This window comes from Stylophora pistillata, chromosome 3, assembly GCF_964205215.1.
Source record: "Stylophora pistillata chromosome 3, jaStyPist1.2, whole genome shotgun sequence".
NCBI classification, from domain to species: Eukaryota; Metazoa; Cnidaria; class Anthozoa; order Scleractinia; family Pocilloporidae; genus Stylophora; species Stylophora pistillata.
In genome coordinates, this window is record NC_142521.1 from 43,285,975 (window position 1) to 43,302,483 (window position 16,509).

Below are 16,509 nucleotides of genomic sequence, written 5' to 3' on the forward strand. Positions count from 1 at the left end.
TTCGAAATCCAACACGAAGAACATTTCTTTTCGGAAAAAAATTATTCTGAGTGCCTTAGAAAATTATTTCAGTATAACGGCGTCACAACCTGATGAGAGAGACTTTGGTCAAAACTGGAGAAAAGACAGAAAAGTCATTTCTGAAAATAGTTCAAACTCGTCTGGCCTCTTGCTGAAAGAAAATGCAAACGTTCGGAATGCACCTTTCAGAAAATGTCGATCTTCGCCTCCGCTTTCGACAACATATCTTCACCTTCAAGGAGATTTATGGATGAACTTAACAAGCTTTTGAGTATTTAAGACTTCCTGTTGTGGTCAGAAATACTCTGCTGCCAACAGAAACAGCTCGACTGTTAATTCACTTCTAATGTTCCTGGAAGCTTATTTGATTTTGACTGTTGACTGAGCGTGTGAATCTATAGATGAGAACCACTAACCTAACTGTGACAAAATTTAAACTTCCAGTAACTGTTGTGATACTAGATTTTTTGGTGGTGTTCTGCTAAGGATGCATGTCAGATCTAACGTTGATGATTTGTGACACAGAAAGCTTTGCCTGTGATTGTTCTTCAATTGTGTTCTCCAAGGTTAGCTGGTAAGTCAAAAGTGGCCTCTTTACAAAATTTATTTAGGAAAATTTTCGTTTAAGTGTTATCATGTCAGTGATAGCTTTCCAATGCGAAATTTTTTGCAGTTTTTTATATTAGATATGAGCCTGAATGTATTGTTGTTTGTTTACCTTGTCCCTTCCAGCACAATCTCATAGGTAATTTCAAACTGTACCTTCGCTGTTCTTCTAAAACTTTTGTTGCTTTATTAAATTGAGCCTACACTTTCTGACTGTCAATCGGCCTCATCATTTTAATGCGTTCGAATTTTTAAAGAACGTGTGAAATTCTGATATTTTGCGCTCTTTCTAATACGCCTAATCCATAATCGGTCCGTGTGGATTACCGCTGTATAATACTCTCGCTCTTAGCCAATCAGAGCGAGCGTTACATCGGCCCTTAGCCTAAGCTATTTAATAATATGACATATACTATCTTTATGATTATCGTAATCATTATCATCATCATCATCATTATCATCATCATCATCATCATCATCATCATTATTATCATCGTAATCTTGGACAGAAATGGTAACTATCATTGGGTCTTCTTGCCCTCCGATCATCTATACCAAGTTTACAAAGTGCGATCAGACAAGTGTTATTCGAATGCGACAGCTCATCTTAGTATACTAAGTGCGACAGAACAGACCTTGCAAAATAACTGATCGCCTTAATTTTTGCAAGAGGCTGTTGATTTGTCTTAGTCCTCAGGATTTGCTCTCTGTCGCGATCGATTGCGTCCAATGATTCGACTTTTAAAACGAGTCATGATAGAAACAAAAATAGCTTAAAAAACAACAGGCCTGAAGTAAAATGAATTAATAAGTGATGTAAACTGTCATTTTTGAGCGAAACTGTATAGGTTAACTACAGTGAGTGAACCCAAAACAGCTTAACTCTTCCTTTCATTTCCTAAACAATATTTACAATCTTGACGTTTATACCAGAGTTAGGTCAGGATATGGAATTAACTGAGTGGTGACTATGATCCCAATTGCAATCATTGCTGGTTCGTAATAACTTCCCAGTGCATGTATGTTTACAAAGAAGATATTAAAAAATGCTCACTTAATGATATCTGATTCTTTCTATCGCCGTTTGACCAAGCTTTATAAAAAAAAAAAAATCATTTTAGACCCAGAATTATAATCCGATATGGTACCCCTCTGTAATTGGTTTTTAAGCAACCTTTCGGTTTTTAAGCAACCTTGTCGATAGAACTTTCGATCATCTTTGTTTTCCACTGATGATATTCGCCCTAAACGGCCCACAAATAGGGAATATCAGCAAAGAAAAAGGTTGTAATTAATTTGAGAATAGGTTTCATTGCGGGGCATACAATAGGAATTTGTTATCATTGTGCTTTACTAATAAGCAACCATAACCGCTTGGGACATATAAATCTGCCGATCATCTTAAATGAAACTAAACTTATCTTTAAAGCGACGACTTTAGATAGGGTCTAAAAGTACTTACGAGTGACCACGAGTGACCACGAGTGACCACGAGCGACCACGAGCGACCACGAGTGACCACGAGCGACCACGAGTGAGATTAAATAAAAATATCTCAGTTTGCTTACTGTGACGTCATTACGGAATCATTTTGACTTAATTTCATGAAATAATGACTTACCCACGAAAACTGAAGTTATTCACTGTATAAATGAATAGCGGAGGATTTGAAATTAATGAAAACAGATGCAATAATATTTAAAAACCTGCATTGTGGACTATACATTACAGATTGCACGGTTATGATAGGTTGAAAACAAAAACGATTTTAAGAATAGTCATAAATATTACATGACCATTTTATTTGGCTCTATTTTAACAACCCAACTTTCAAATGTACTGCCGACGAGATGTCTCGACAAGTCCTTCATTGGGTTTTGCGTCGTAAACTCACTACTCCTAGAGTCAAAGTAATAGTCCGGCTATTTTCTTAGCTTATATATCGTTTGGGTCGTGAACAATTCGTATGAATATATGTTTATCATGACAACTTTTTATTGCACCTAACCTCTCCGTGTGATTCCAAAAATAGTATACAAAAATAACCTGGGAACTAGGCAGCTAGACACCATGGGGGGCATTTTGGGCGTTTCCGCGCGCTTTAGAATGGGTTTGCGCGTTTCTTGTCAAGTCCGGGGCAGATGATATTTCGAGGACTGGACTGGACTGGACTGGACTGGACTAGTAAAACGCGGACTAGTAAAGCGCGGACTAGTACAACGCGGACTAGTAAAACGCGGACTAGTAAAACGTGGACTAGTAAAACGCGGACTAGTAAAACGTGGACTAGTAAAAGGCGGACTAGTAAAACGCTGACTAGTAAAACGCGGACTAGTAAAACGCGGACTAGTAAAACGCAGACTAGTAAAACGCGGACTAGTAAAACGCGGAATAGTAAAACGCCGACCCGACTAGTAAAACGCGGACTAGTAAAACGTGGACTAGTAAAACGCTGACTAGTGAAACGCGGACTTAACAACAACAACAACAAAAAAACAATTTCGTACGAAGGCGATCACAAGACTTGATGGCGAGCAAATTCAGTGAGTGACAATCCCTGTTTGACCTTTAAGCTACAAATGGGTTTGACATGCGCCAGATACAAACGATTTTATAAGTTTAGGCTAACAAAGAAAGAATTTTATTCAGCAGCAGTTCAAAATCTTAAAATACACTTTCGTCGTAGATTTCACGGCAGAAACGCAGGAATTCGATGAATAAAAGTCGCATTAAATCTCCTTGTATCTAGGTAGAAAGAGTCTCATTAACTTCAGCTTTTCGGTGGAAGAAACACCGATTTACACACGCCATTACAGAAAACAAACAAGAAGACTGACAACTCCAAAATACATTTGCATTCACTTACAATTTGACTTTCCGTGACATTTTAAAACGGAACAGAGGTAAATCTTCGAATATTAATCGTTGTTGGAAATAAAAAATACTTTCAGCGTTTTACTAGTCCGCGTTTTACTAGTCCGCGTTTTACTAGTCCTCGTTCTACTAGTCCGCGTTTTACTAGTCCGCGTTTCACTAGTCCGCGTTTTACTAGTCCGCGTTTCACTAGTCCGCGTTTCACTAGTCCACGTTTTATTAGTCCACGTTTTACTAGTCCGCGTTTTACTAGGTCCGCGTTTTACTAGTCCGCGTTTTACTAGTCCGCGTTTCACTAGTCCACGTTTTACTAGTCCACGTTTTACTAGTCCGCGTTTTACTAGTCCTCGTTCTACTAGTCCGTGTTTTACTAGTCCGCGTTTTACTAGTCCACATTTTACTAGTCCGCGTTTACTAGTCCGCGTTTTACTGGTCCGCGCTTTACTAGTCTGCGTTTTACTAGTCCAGTCCAGTCCAGTCCAGCCCTCGAAATACCATATGCCCAAGTTCGGTCATGGCTGACTTATTAAACAAGAAGCGTAAAGATATTTCCGCCAAAAAGGAAAGTCTTGTAAAGAAAAAGAAAGATCGAAGGCATTTAATCGTTCTAAGCGACGACGAGGATAAAGTTACCGTGGTAATATAATGAAATATAATAAAATATGCGTTTTGCTGTAGTTATGGTTTTTAAATATATTTTTTTGGACTTTTTTTTCAATTATCGGACGTATGCCGCGGAAAATATTCAGTCAATAGTCTCCTTTCTAATAGGTATTTGATGAAATGATGTGAATTTGATTGCGTAATGACGTCATAGTAACAAAACTGAGATATTTTTATTTAATATCACTCGTGGTCACTCGTGGTCACTCGTGGTCACTCGTGGCCACTCGTGGTCACTCGTAAGTACTTTTAGACCCATCATGACTTTATACTCAAATACATATATCTCATTAGACGTTTTGTTGTGTGGTATCGCTGAGCATATTTACGAGTTCTGCTGTATTTTGACGAGTCAAAATACAAACAACGGGTATAAATACTCAGCGATACGACTCACCAAAACGTCTAATAAGTTATTTATCATTTATTTACGGGGAGTGCGTGACTAAAGTATGCGAAACGGTACGGAATTGGCGCGTTGTCGTATTGCTGTTTCTATTTTCTTCAATAAATGATGAAACCTCACTGTCGCCAGCCATTCCGACTCTTCGTCGTCAGAAAAATGATTTAAATTGTGCGCCATTTTTTTTGTAACTTCAACCCAATTCGTCGCTTGCGCGATGCGAGAAAACCTTTCTAACCGGTTCTCTGGAGTACAAATACCGCGTGATATTTTAACACGTCTTGGGCGTTTGTCTCTCTACTTGTACTCTCTATTTGTCTCTCTATTTGTACTCTACGGAGTGTAGTTGGTTAATAAATATTCATATCTCTATGAGGGAATATTTGATATTTTTATTGATCCGTAAGTGATGGTACTTACTGTCTGCTAAACTACACTCAATACTCAAGGTTTTTCTCACATTTGCGAGAGCTGTTTTACTGAGATAAAATAAATTGTTTGACCACTTCTTTTGATTTGTAAAAATATAGAAACGAAAATGGGTGGAAAAATTTTTAGTTCAAATAATTTTTGGCCTTTAAATGACTACTAAGAGAAAACATTTGGAGATTGATTGAAACGCGACGACCTTACCACCAGCTCTTCTTTCCGGCTATGACAGGATTTTAATGCCAATTTATCGACCGTCAGCTGGTGTTCTTGACTTCGATTTTTTATTCGATTTTCGGCGCCGGAAATAAGCAGTTATCATTTTTGTCATCTACAGTTTGGGTGATTTCATCACATCACAAGCAAGTGCAGTAATGCTTACTTTGTCTTAGGAAAAAGGATAATTCTCAACAACAGAAGACAGAGGCTTGCATAATGGATCAAGGGATTTTAACGAATTTGACATTCTACTCTTGAACAGAAGCGATTGTTCTGCACAGATAGATCGTCTTTCTAGATCTTCCGCGTCTTCGGTGTGACTGTCTAAGGAAGGTAATTTCAAATAAAGTGGTAGTTTGCTTGTAATAATAAGAGAGGTGACTCAGATTCTAAATGAATGTTAGTGAGCATGACAGGCAAAGCACACGAGTTAAACTTCAGAGATCGAGTTCACTATAATTTCAAGATACGGTAATATTCCATTGAAATTTTACCTTTTTCTCTAGTGCATTTTATTAATCAGTCTCTCATACAAAGACAGTTTTTTCAATGCTACGGTTTAGTCCAGAAAGTAATTGATATGAATCGATCGCTCTCTCTTTAACAATATTTCTGTGAAGAAGTGAATGTTGTATAACATGTTTAATATACTTAGTGATCCTTCACCACGTGTTATAGTAGGATGTCAAGTAAAGCTTTTAAAAGGTCTAGAAAGTGGGAACAGAATTGATATTACATTTTAAAATCTAATCTCTGCTTTTTTCACCGGTACTTGTACGATATTTGGAATCGTTCTGTGATACAACCAATTCGTGGTTTCTTATTTCTAAGGGATAACTGTTAACTTTTAATTTAATTCGATAAAAAATCCTTAGAACGTGTTTCTCACTGAAAGAAAAAATCTTAGAAGAATATTACCTTTGTCTGTTGTCTAACTCCATTTTTTTAATCAACCACAAGACTATTAGCATAAGTTGCAATGCGCTATCCGTCGCCATCACACTTTAAGTTGTGACGTCTCTTCATTAATCTATTGCGCTTAAAATAAGGAACCCGGGGGCTCTTAAACTGCCTTCGATCATTAGTACTGTTTCAAGACAAAGCCTTTAATGTAACTTTTCTGTAAAAGCTTTTTGGGCATAATGACCGAATTACAAGTTTCCAATCTCAAAAGCAAAAATTCACCTGAGCGGTGAATAATTTTCAAAGGAATAAAAAAAAAATTGAAAGGGTTTTTATCAAAACAAGTAATCGAAATTAAAAGCTTCCTTGGTTGTTGACGTTTATATAATGAGCGCGTGAAGTTCGACAGAAAAAAACAATGTCAGTATACAAGTAAATTTCTTGGTGGACATCCGGATGCTATAATATCACTAATGGGCTTTTTATAGAATGTTGATTCTCAAAAAACGAACATTTCAAACTAAATTCTGGGGAGAAAACAAAACTAATAGTACATGGGGATTCTAACGTCTGCGCATACTAATCAGGCATGGAACAAGTCAAATTCATAGGCTCTGAAGAAAATCGTTTGCAGAGCAATATTTTTAAAACTAGTGAAATAGTTTTTGGCTTCTTATCATTCTCTTTTAACAGTTTAATTTTGTTGCTTTTCTTATCAAATCAAAAGAAAAAAATACAAATAACAAGAAAAACCGAGTATGACAGGAACCTACAGATAAAAAACAAACTATTACATTGGTATATCAACAAAGTTGAAATGGTAAATTGGCCACCGTAACGATTACAAAAGCTGACGTTTCGAGCGTTAGCCCTTAGTCGTATTACATTGGTACTCGTCATCCCGAGAGATGTTTAAATTAAAGAATTAGAAGTTCAGCCTGTCGTTAACAGTAAACGGGAAACTGATACTTGACGTTTGACTATTGCCGTTTGCCGTCTTAACTTCTGGCACTTGACAACGTATTTCTGAAATATCGAGAATGATGAAAGTCCCATAACACTTTAAGAAAAGATTGTTAAAGTTTCCGTGGACTTATTTTACCAGAAATTTTTTCAAGTTTAAAGGTTTAAAAATTCGACATATGTGCCATTTTTACCTTATTAAACATGAGAATTGTTCTGTTTCTATGGGCGGCCGTCGGAAAGTAAAAACTATCCCAGTAAACAAAAATAATGGCTACGCTTAAGTAATAAGCTATTCTCCCATTTAAAAAGGATGCGATAATTAATTCGCAACGTTTCAATTCGCAGCGTCTTCAAATCGTCTGACTTTAACCATTTCCATAACGGCAGAAAGTCGCAAAGCGCTTTCAAAACAAAGAGCAGTAAGATATTCACGACGCTTAGTTTTTTCACTTTTCCGATATTTCTTGATAAGGTCAACACAAGTCAGCCGTTTCACCTTAAAGAAGGAGTAACGAAACTTCGCCTCGAAAAGCGCGATAACTCAGGTTTGACTAACAGCACTAAAAAACACACTTATTACTCACGTTTTAATAAACGTCAAACCTCCTTTCTTGACGTTCAAATCAGCAGGAGGCAAACGACAGAAGTAAAAAATGGCGGAAAATGTTCCGAGGTCTTCTTTGCCGTTTCCCGTTTGCAGTAAACGTCTTGCTTAACTTTTCTGATGTTTCAAAGAAAAAACGTTAGGAAGGTTGAAAATCTATCGACTAATTTAAATGCTAAGGAAAACACTATGAGGCACAACGGTTGCCTAGTTTCAATTAAAAAAATAAACAAAAACAAAAACAAGGAAACAATTGTGAGAAATAAATTTTGTAGCAAAGCTACCAGCAGTAAGCTTCGACGTGATTGCCCTTTTTACTCTTCTGTTTTTGTCTTTTCGCATGGGACGCTCGATGTACATCCTATATCTAAAATCTTTCTACTCTGCAGAATAGGATTATTGTAACGCGTAAACATTATGATATTAACGCAAAAGCTATAAATTGATGATCACGCCATATCATGCAAACCGTTTTCTGTCGTTGAGCCTCTTGAATTTTAAAAACAATTTTCTCAAGTAAGCGGGCTGCAATCAGTAACTTACTGGGTGCTTTTAGTACTTTCTAACTGTTTAACGCACACTAAACATGATTTATATCATTTATTTGGGGATTTTTGAATAAGAGTGGAATTTTTTTCCAGTCTGTAAGAGAGTACACCAAAAAAAAAATTTATTTGTATTTCTTTCATAATGCTATCGTAATAAATGTAAAGTTGAGCAAGGGAATTAAAATGCATTATAAACAGAAACACCAAGAACATATTCAGTAATGTAACACTGGTGAATACAATGCAAGTTTAAGATATACTCTTCTACCAGCGTAAAATAATAAAAGAAAAAAACCATACTCTCCTCTGCCCTTCAAGGAACAAAAAAATGAAAAAATGGAAATAAAAAAGGAACAAGATGATAAAGAGCGAAGTGAATTTTCATCGTCCGCCAAGTGATGTTCACGGCATGTGACGTGAATCACACGAACACTCAGTTGTTTGGCGACGTTTCTTCAACTTCAGGCGAAGGATCCAAACTTTCCGTTACTTTTTGTTGGTTACTTGACTTGTTATTGCAATTTGGCCGACAGATTCTTCATACCTTTTTAGCCTATTCTATGCTCTGGTAGGCTGTAGGTGTTAAAGAGACGTTACTTGCTTAACCATGCAAAAAGATTTGCACGATTCACATCGTAATGAACATCACCCTTACTTGTCAGATACAAAAGGAGCGGGAGAACGTAGGATTAGATCAGTCATAGTGGAAGTGATCGTTTTGAAGGTTTAAGGAAAAGCTTTTCTTGCGGGTGGATAAACATTAACTCATCTTTGGAAGTTTTATTTTTTACCAATATTTCATCGACATTCATATTTTAAACGAAGTCAAAAAATGTAGATGAGAAGTTATTGCCAACATTTGTGTTGCGTGAGATAAGCGTTTTCTTTAATTTTTTTCTATTTGTCTTGTTTTACTCATACTTGATACAGTTAAAGTTTCCGATTTACCCGGTACTCTAGTTATTAAATTAATTTCAACAGAATTTCCGCTAATTTGGCCTAATATCTTTCAAAAACTCAAATTGTAAACACGCGTATGGTTGGCTCCGGTGTGTTTAAATCTAACATGAAGAGAAACATTAAATTTTTAGAGACCATGCTACAGGTATTAAACACTACTTCTGTTTTACCCCAGTGCTGTCTGACGATTTCACTGAACAAATGTATTTTGTTAACTTTTTTTCCCTGAAAAGAAGAGAAAAGAAAAAAAAAATACAAATCAAGAGGGCCAATTTAGCGAATATTGCTCTGTTATTTTGTAAAGTTTCCTTGATCAACGGTCTTCGAAATGAGATAATGTTTATAGTTTTATATTCTGATTACATATACACGTTCCCGTGTGAAAAATCTTCTGAAACTCTATCAACATCGAGTTTGGCCACATAACAAACAAGAATTTTCTGGTGCAGTTCAACTTTCTCTCCGTATTTTTTTTTTTAAAAACCTCGTAAAGGACAACTCAGAATGGCGTGTTCAATTACAAGAAGTTTGCAAACGGAGATCTGTGCAATTAACGCGGTTCAACTTCCTTCCTCAAATAACTGACTATTTTATTTTAGTCTTATTAACTTAAAAACGTTGCTAGTGTATTACGAAAAGTACTTCCTCTTTCACGGGTTTTCAAACGCGAAAATGTAAATATAGCTAATTTTTGTTGCTCTCATTATTTTCATGTCGTTTAGATAGTCTGTGCTAAATGCTTAGAGAGCTGCAGGAAACTAAAGGAAAATAATGTTTTGGAAAAATTGAATTCATTTCCTCGGGCGATATTGAATGTAAAAGTCCAAACAACAATTAAAGATGCCATCAACACGCTAGGCAGGAAGAGTCTTAGGATTAAATGGCAGCTTTAAAAAAATACTTTCAATTTATTTTATTTCGCTTTGGAGAGCTTCATCTCCTTATGCAGGGGAATTTTTATTAACAAAAGTTCTGTTGTAGGTCTAACGACAAAAAAGAATCCACGACTTTTAGCTTGGTTCTATTCTTTTCAAGGATGAATCAATTTTAGTTATCCTTGGTGAATATGTATATTTGCCACTAATATCTACACCCCAACGAAATTCTGGTTCAGCTTATAAATTACTTCAATCAAATTGATTAGAAAGAAATGCTTAAACCACGAGACTCATCCTAGCGTCTAAAAAACTGCTTGGTGTTGTTTAGGTAAAATATTTAAGCGCTAGTTCTTGGAAGTGAAAAAGTGAAAAAGAAAAAGATGCTCTTCAAGCGATGCGGATGAGAATTTTTTTAAACATCTTATGATAAATTGTTCCGTGAGTGAAGCGTGTTTTCTTTTTTTTTATTGTTAGGTAATAATTTTTTTCATTTCAATAGGATGCAATTTTAATTTTCGGATTAATTCAATACTTGACCTATTTAACACGGATGTGACTCAAAGATGTCATATTTAGACGAGAATTTCTCTGGTTCTTAAAAATGGAAACGTTTTCAGGAAAGATTTGGTCAGAAACGTTTGCATCTGAATTGATGAAAGCGATATTACCATCTTAACTTGCGTGTAAAATCAAAGGCCGCACCGTTAGAACAATTCAGGTGATTTCCTACGGTAAATGTAGTTATCATTTATCACAAGTTTCTCCCTCTTCATATGACCCCATGGTATCTAAACCGGTTACCTCTATACAGTTTATTTCTATAATTTCCATGTTAATTACGAAGCACGTCCCATCACTAAGTGGCTTCAGACATTTCTTTTTTTCTTTTCCATTTTTTTTTGCCTTCGTTTTCTTCTCCTTTGTTAACTCAAGCACCTCGCTAGATTATTAATTTTTTTTCTCTATCCTTTTTTATCCAATAGCATGGAAGATAAACTTTCCAATCGAAACAAGGTTTCAGGAAATTTTTCTTTTTCATTAACTTTATTGCCAAGAATCAAGAGTTAGGTGCGAGGATCAACCCTGTGATATCAGTCTTAACACATTCAGTTGCTACTTTCCCAGAAGAAAGAATATATTGACAACAAATTTCCGTGTTTGTGAAAACGCTTCAATCAATTATTTCATTTGCTATTTTATTTGTTCATCTATTTATCAGCTTAGTCAATTATAATTTTTATGGCGTAAAACACTTTTGGTTTGTTTCATGTTCCTTAATCATAACGATTTATTTTGTCAATTAGTTTGTCTTTTACAATGCGGCATACCCAGTCTTGCGGCAGCAAAACGAACAAAATTAATAAGTTTTTTTCATCTCCCCAGGGCATTATGATAATGCCCCCGCGATGGTAAAAGTGAAAAAGCCACAGCAATTGTACATGGGTAAAAAAATATAGTAGCTTGGGAAAATTTGATTTTCTTTGCAATCCAGTTTTCCAGTGTGGCTAACTCACTACAAAGAAAGTTTTTGGATTCTCTGAAATCGGTCAAATCGAACTTCATATTCACAATTACATTAAAAAAAAAACTTCTCTAAAGCAAACTTCCTGCCTGTTAGATAAACGTCTGTAGACATTATAAGGGTTGTTTTTGTGTCAGTTTATATTTCACTGTCATTTGCGATTCAAATACTGGGCAATGAGCCCTTTTGGGCAGAGAACCTTTCTTTCATAGCAATGAATCATACGAAACTATTTCAGAATTTATATTTTTAAGTTGTTATAATCATCCATGCGTTCAGTTTTGTTTGAAAGTTTTGGCAGACAGCTCTCGGCTTACGATTTACATTTCGATTTGGTCTTTTAATTAGAATAGGGTTCCCAATTACCAAAGCAAAAATTATTCTTACATGCTGGGATTTATGTTGTCTTGAGTAGTTTGCCTTTGCATCCGATGAGTACAAGAACGACATTGGATTTTAAAGAAGACATTTCCGTTTCAATAGGCAAATAACGTTAATTGAGACGCAGCTGATGAACGTCTGTTGCAACGTTTCGGCCTCATCAGCCTTAGCACGCTAAGCTGAATGCAGAACACCTCTCTCATAAACCTCTTTTCATTTAAGGTTCAGTTTTTCTTTTCACCTTTTTTTATTCGTAAGATTTAGTCTTAGTTTAAGAACCTTTGACGCGGAAGATCAAAGATACCGCGATATCAACAGATATTGCCCTGAACAGACGCAGCAACTCTTTCTAATTAACGGCTAAACAGTAGGGGACACTTGGTTGATAACACCGAGGACTCAAAAAAGAAACATCTTAAAAGGATGCTTAGCTAATTCAGTACGTGATATCATTCTTTTTTTTTCTTGGTGTTTCATAAACGGAATAAACCGCATGAAAGGGCTCAGCCCCGTTGGGTAGCTTCTCCTAATGGCTCTCTTGAAAGCTCCACAATTGTAATTTAAATTCACCAGGTATAAAACTTGTTGTCCTTTTACTGAATGCTGTTTCTTCAATATCTCGCAGAAGGAAGCGATCTTTCCAAGACCTAAAGACCTAAAGGGTTTAAGTGAAGTTTTCCAAAGGGCTAACGACAAGCAGACGGACATCTCTTTAGCTCTCACTTGAGGAAAGGCAATTGCTAACAGTTCCGCTTTCATTTCAAGGCTCACAAGGTAACAGCGAAGGAACATGTCCACCGAACTTCTACAGAATTGCTCGACAACACATTGCGGAAACACAACATATAACGGAAATATGACAAGCTCTGCTCAGATAAATACCCCCGAAAGTAACTCTATGGCAAGGCTGGGAGAGGCAGAGATGCCCTTAAAAGAGACGCTAAAGCTAAGTTTACAATTGTTAATTGCTCTGTTCGGTGTAGTGGGTAACGTCTTCGTGATAATTATCATAAGTAGAATGGGTATGAGGAAGACTGGGGTGGATCTCTATCTCTTAAACTTGGCCACTGCAGACCTCGGCTACTTGTTGATAACACTGCCTATTGGAGTAATCAAAGAGAAGCTTCCATTTAAATGGCCTCTTGGAAAATTTTTCTGCCTCTTCCTAGGTCCTATTACTGACTTATTCATCGGATCATCCATATGGTTTATTGCAATTATTGCCATACAGAGATATAGGAAGGTGCTCGCGCTTCAAGCCAAACGCAGTGGCGGAAGAAAGACTTCCCTGAGAACAGATAAAATCGTTGTGGGGGTCGTGTGGCTAATATCATATTGCTTCTTTTCCATTCCACTCAACATTGTTTACAAATATCTGGAGAACGATGAAGCAAAGTATTGTGGTCCAGTTTGGCCTCATTGGGATAAAAAGTTTATACTATTGCGCACATATGTCGCGGCGCTAACATTGTTGTCTTATATATTGCCACTCTTTGTGATAGCACTGACCTATATTGGAATAGCACGCAGAATTGCTCGCAGCAGCAAATTTCTGAAGGATATGAAAATGACACAAAGCGGCGATTCACTATCAAGTGATGAACGTTTACGTTGGTCCAAAGTTGAAGCAGAGCGACTTAAACAGAACAAGCGAGTGAGGAAAGTCTTAACGCCTTTGGTGATGATGTTTGCCTTAACCATGCTTCCTCTAAATACGATGCGTATCGTCCTTGCTTCATGGCCAGCGGTCGTCGGTCAAAGATACTATAATGATGTGATATACGTTCTAGTGTTATTTGTTGCAGTCAATTCGTCTTCGAATCCTGTAATCTATTCATTGGTCAGCAAAAACTTCCGTCAGGCACTGAAGGAATTAACACACCGTCGACATCGTTTTTCCTGTAATTTTGTTTCACGTTCATGGCAACCTGCACATTCATCTCACAATCAGATGCCCGCTTTTTATGTGAACAGTACTTTTAAGACGTCGGAAACAGCAATTCCGAGTTCAACGTCACAGATTTCCCTGTTGGAACACTCCTCCCCTAACACTGTTAGAGGCAGCCTCGCTGTTCTCACTATCCCTCAGTAGGAACGATGACCGTGGTAATGCCGTGGACGGCGGCAGTAGAAAAAAGACTTTCGATGCATTCTCTTTCCATATCAGTAAAAGGATTGTCTTCATCTTACTGGTGGAGAACAAGTATCAGGGAGATAAAATGATGCGATTACACATCGGCTGTAATAAAGTGACGGTGGAACTTCGCACCGTGCAATATCGCCTCTGCATAATATTGTTAAGACTGATTCACTTCTAATCACCTAACGATATCCTGGGAAAAGCGTCTTTAGAAGTTGTTACAACACTGGAATGCGGAATGCTAGCGCAGAATTTACTTGTATTGTTCAATAGGTTCACTAAGTCGCTAGGATTAATCATTGTATGATATTTCTGCATGCAGTACAAGATTTATATATAAAGTGTTTTAGTGTATTACCGCGTAAGTTTAGTTTTCGTAATAAAAGTTTGGTGTTATATAAGACTGTATGAGAGAGTAGCTTGAGGAAACAGTAGTATTGTGCGAAGATGATATTTTGTGGACTGGACGGTTACAAAAGTAGCGCGTTGTCCTTGTAAAACTATGGTTCCACCTAAAATAAAATGATGATAGAAAATTACAGAGGAAATGGCCTTTTACTCTATTTCAGTTATTTAACTGTATTCAAATGTGAACCTTATCAGATGAAATCCTTAGCAATAATAGTCAGTCATACTATGCAACAGAACAAATGCTATGGAGTTATGATGAATAAACTTTTTAAATGATTAACCCTTTTCAGGCAAGCCATGTATACATGGGCGTAATAACACCCACTATTGTTGTTATTTGTTTCTTGTTGAAATTAAGAGCGAATGTTACCAACAGTCACATTAACATTTGGTGGCAACAGCCAAAAACTCGATTCGGCTCATATTCTCAAGTTAGGGAGGCCTTATGGTGAAACAGAGCACTACATACTTCGTTTGGCTGAATATCGATTTATTTTCGAGAAAATCGTTAATAACTGAATTTCTACCAAATGCCGCTTTTGAAGCTCAAAATTTCAGACAAATCTCGGAGCGTCACGCAACGATTTGAAAACACCTGGACCGATAAAAACTACCAAATCTTGAAACACATCAATACATGTGTTGACAACAATTTGAGCAATTCTTAATCGTTTATTTACACAATCTGATTGAATTTGACCGACCTTCTTCTAACAAGATTAAAAATAGGTCAAAAGTAACCCGTTATTTAATTATGTGCTCTACAAAATAATCGACTGAAAATCTGGCTTTCGGAAGGCGAAGTGTGGTTATTTTTGATCTCCAAGGGATTTTTTTGGGGAAATGATTCAATGCAATTTAATCAAATTTTAAAATTGGATAAAATGAGCTGATTTTGACCGTGCCGTCAGTTATTCGAAAATGTTTACATTCACACAAAAACTCAATTGCTTCGCATTTTACATCCAATCTACAGCTTATTTAACATAATATCATCTTACCGTCCATATTGCTGTATCACAAAAGGGGATTGCAGTCCTAAAATTGTTGTATTGCTTCCGCAATAGCAATAGAACTTGAAAGGATAGTCAACACATCCTGATAATGATTGTTTACAAAGTGTATCTTGGGGTTTCTCTATTCCCATTTCGTTGAAATGCTCCGCGTAAGAGCTCTTTGTTTAATTATAAGTCTACAACCGAACCGTGAACCAAATGTAAGGGGAACGTTGCTGGTTCAGAAACATCTTTCTCGCGTGCAGAATAACGCTAATTGATTCAAAATGAGGTCTCCTGCATTAAAACGCAAAAGTAAAACATTGGACTATGAAGCAGGAGCAAACAATTATCTAACTCCGATCATAATTTAATGTATCATAATTGAATGTTTCATGGTACTTCGGGGGACAAAGCTCATTTTAGGACAAGAAAAGCGTGAAAGATCTGCAAAGGGCATATCCCATCATACATCACTGCAGATGTGCGAGAAAGAAAAGTGTAGTGTTTGAACATTTGTTTATTTAAAGGAAATTTTATAAGGGTCAAACCTGGACTGAAACCACAACTTTCGCTGAAATGTTTGTAAAAGCCAACGTTCAACAGCTTTATATTCATACTACTTCTTCTCCAGACGCTACTGTGCCCTGTTAAGTTACTCGTGTCGGTAGTAAGACTACGACCCAGGTAACACGTTCACATTTTTTACACCCACTTTTTCCTAGCAGCGGTCCAAAAAAAGCTCACATCTGGAAATAAAACCATTTCTGCGTATCTCGGAACTCAACTGAGCAACGCTACGAGTAACCATTGCACCAGCTGACACAGAATACTCGAGTGCGCGTCGGTATACCTACATCAAATACTTGCATTTTGGAAACAGTGGCTTTGAAAAATCAACTCACTAGTTAGTTATTTAGTATTCTTGCCCAAGAAGGTGGCCAAGTAGTGATCTATCCGCCTCAAATATGGTCGGGTCCAAAGCC

The 16,509-nt window shown here is 36.8% G+C and overlaps 1 protein-coding gene across 5 annotated transcripts; it reads left to right on the plus strand.

Moving 5' to 3' along the window:
* The first annotated feature begins 5,252 nt into the window (after window positions 1–5,252).
* Window positions 5,253–14,808, plus strand: LOC111339332 (galanin receptor type 1-like). 5 transcript variants are annotated; one of them, XM_088755151.1, is made up of 2 exons: window positions 5,253–5,548; window positions 12,603–14,808. In XM_088755151.1, exon 2 carries the CDS (start codon window positions 12,768–12,770, stop codon window positions 14,067–14,069), a length of 1,302 nt encoding a protein of 433 aa, XP_088611277.1. In that variant the 5' UTR covers window positions 5,253–5,548; window positions 12,603–12,767; the 3' UTR covers window positions 14,070–14,808. The 5 variants fall into 5 exon arrangements, 4 of the variants coding, with proteins under 4 accessions (XP_088611277.1, XP_088611279.1, XP_088611278.1 ...); XM_088755153.1 differs by having other exon boundaries at window positions 12,743–14,808; XR_015999313.1 differs by lacking the exons at window positions 5,253–5,548; window positions 12,603–14,808 and adding exons at window positions 9,956–10,792; window positions 11,058–12,002.
* Window positions 14,809–16,509: the final 1,701 nt, after the last annotated feature.

What these genes read in the sequence shown, in the direction of transcription:
- LOC111339332 (XM_088755151.1), top strand. Translation starts at nt 12,768, where the DNA reads ATGTCCACCGAACTTCTACAGAATTGCTCGACAACACATTGCGGAAAC.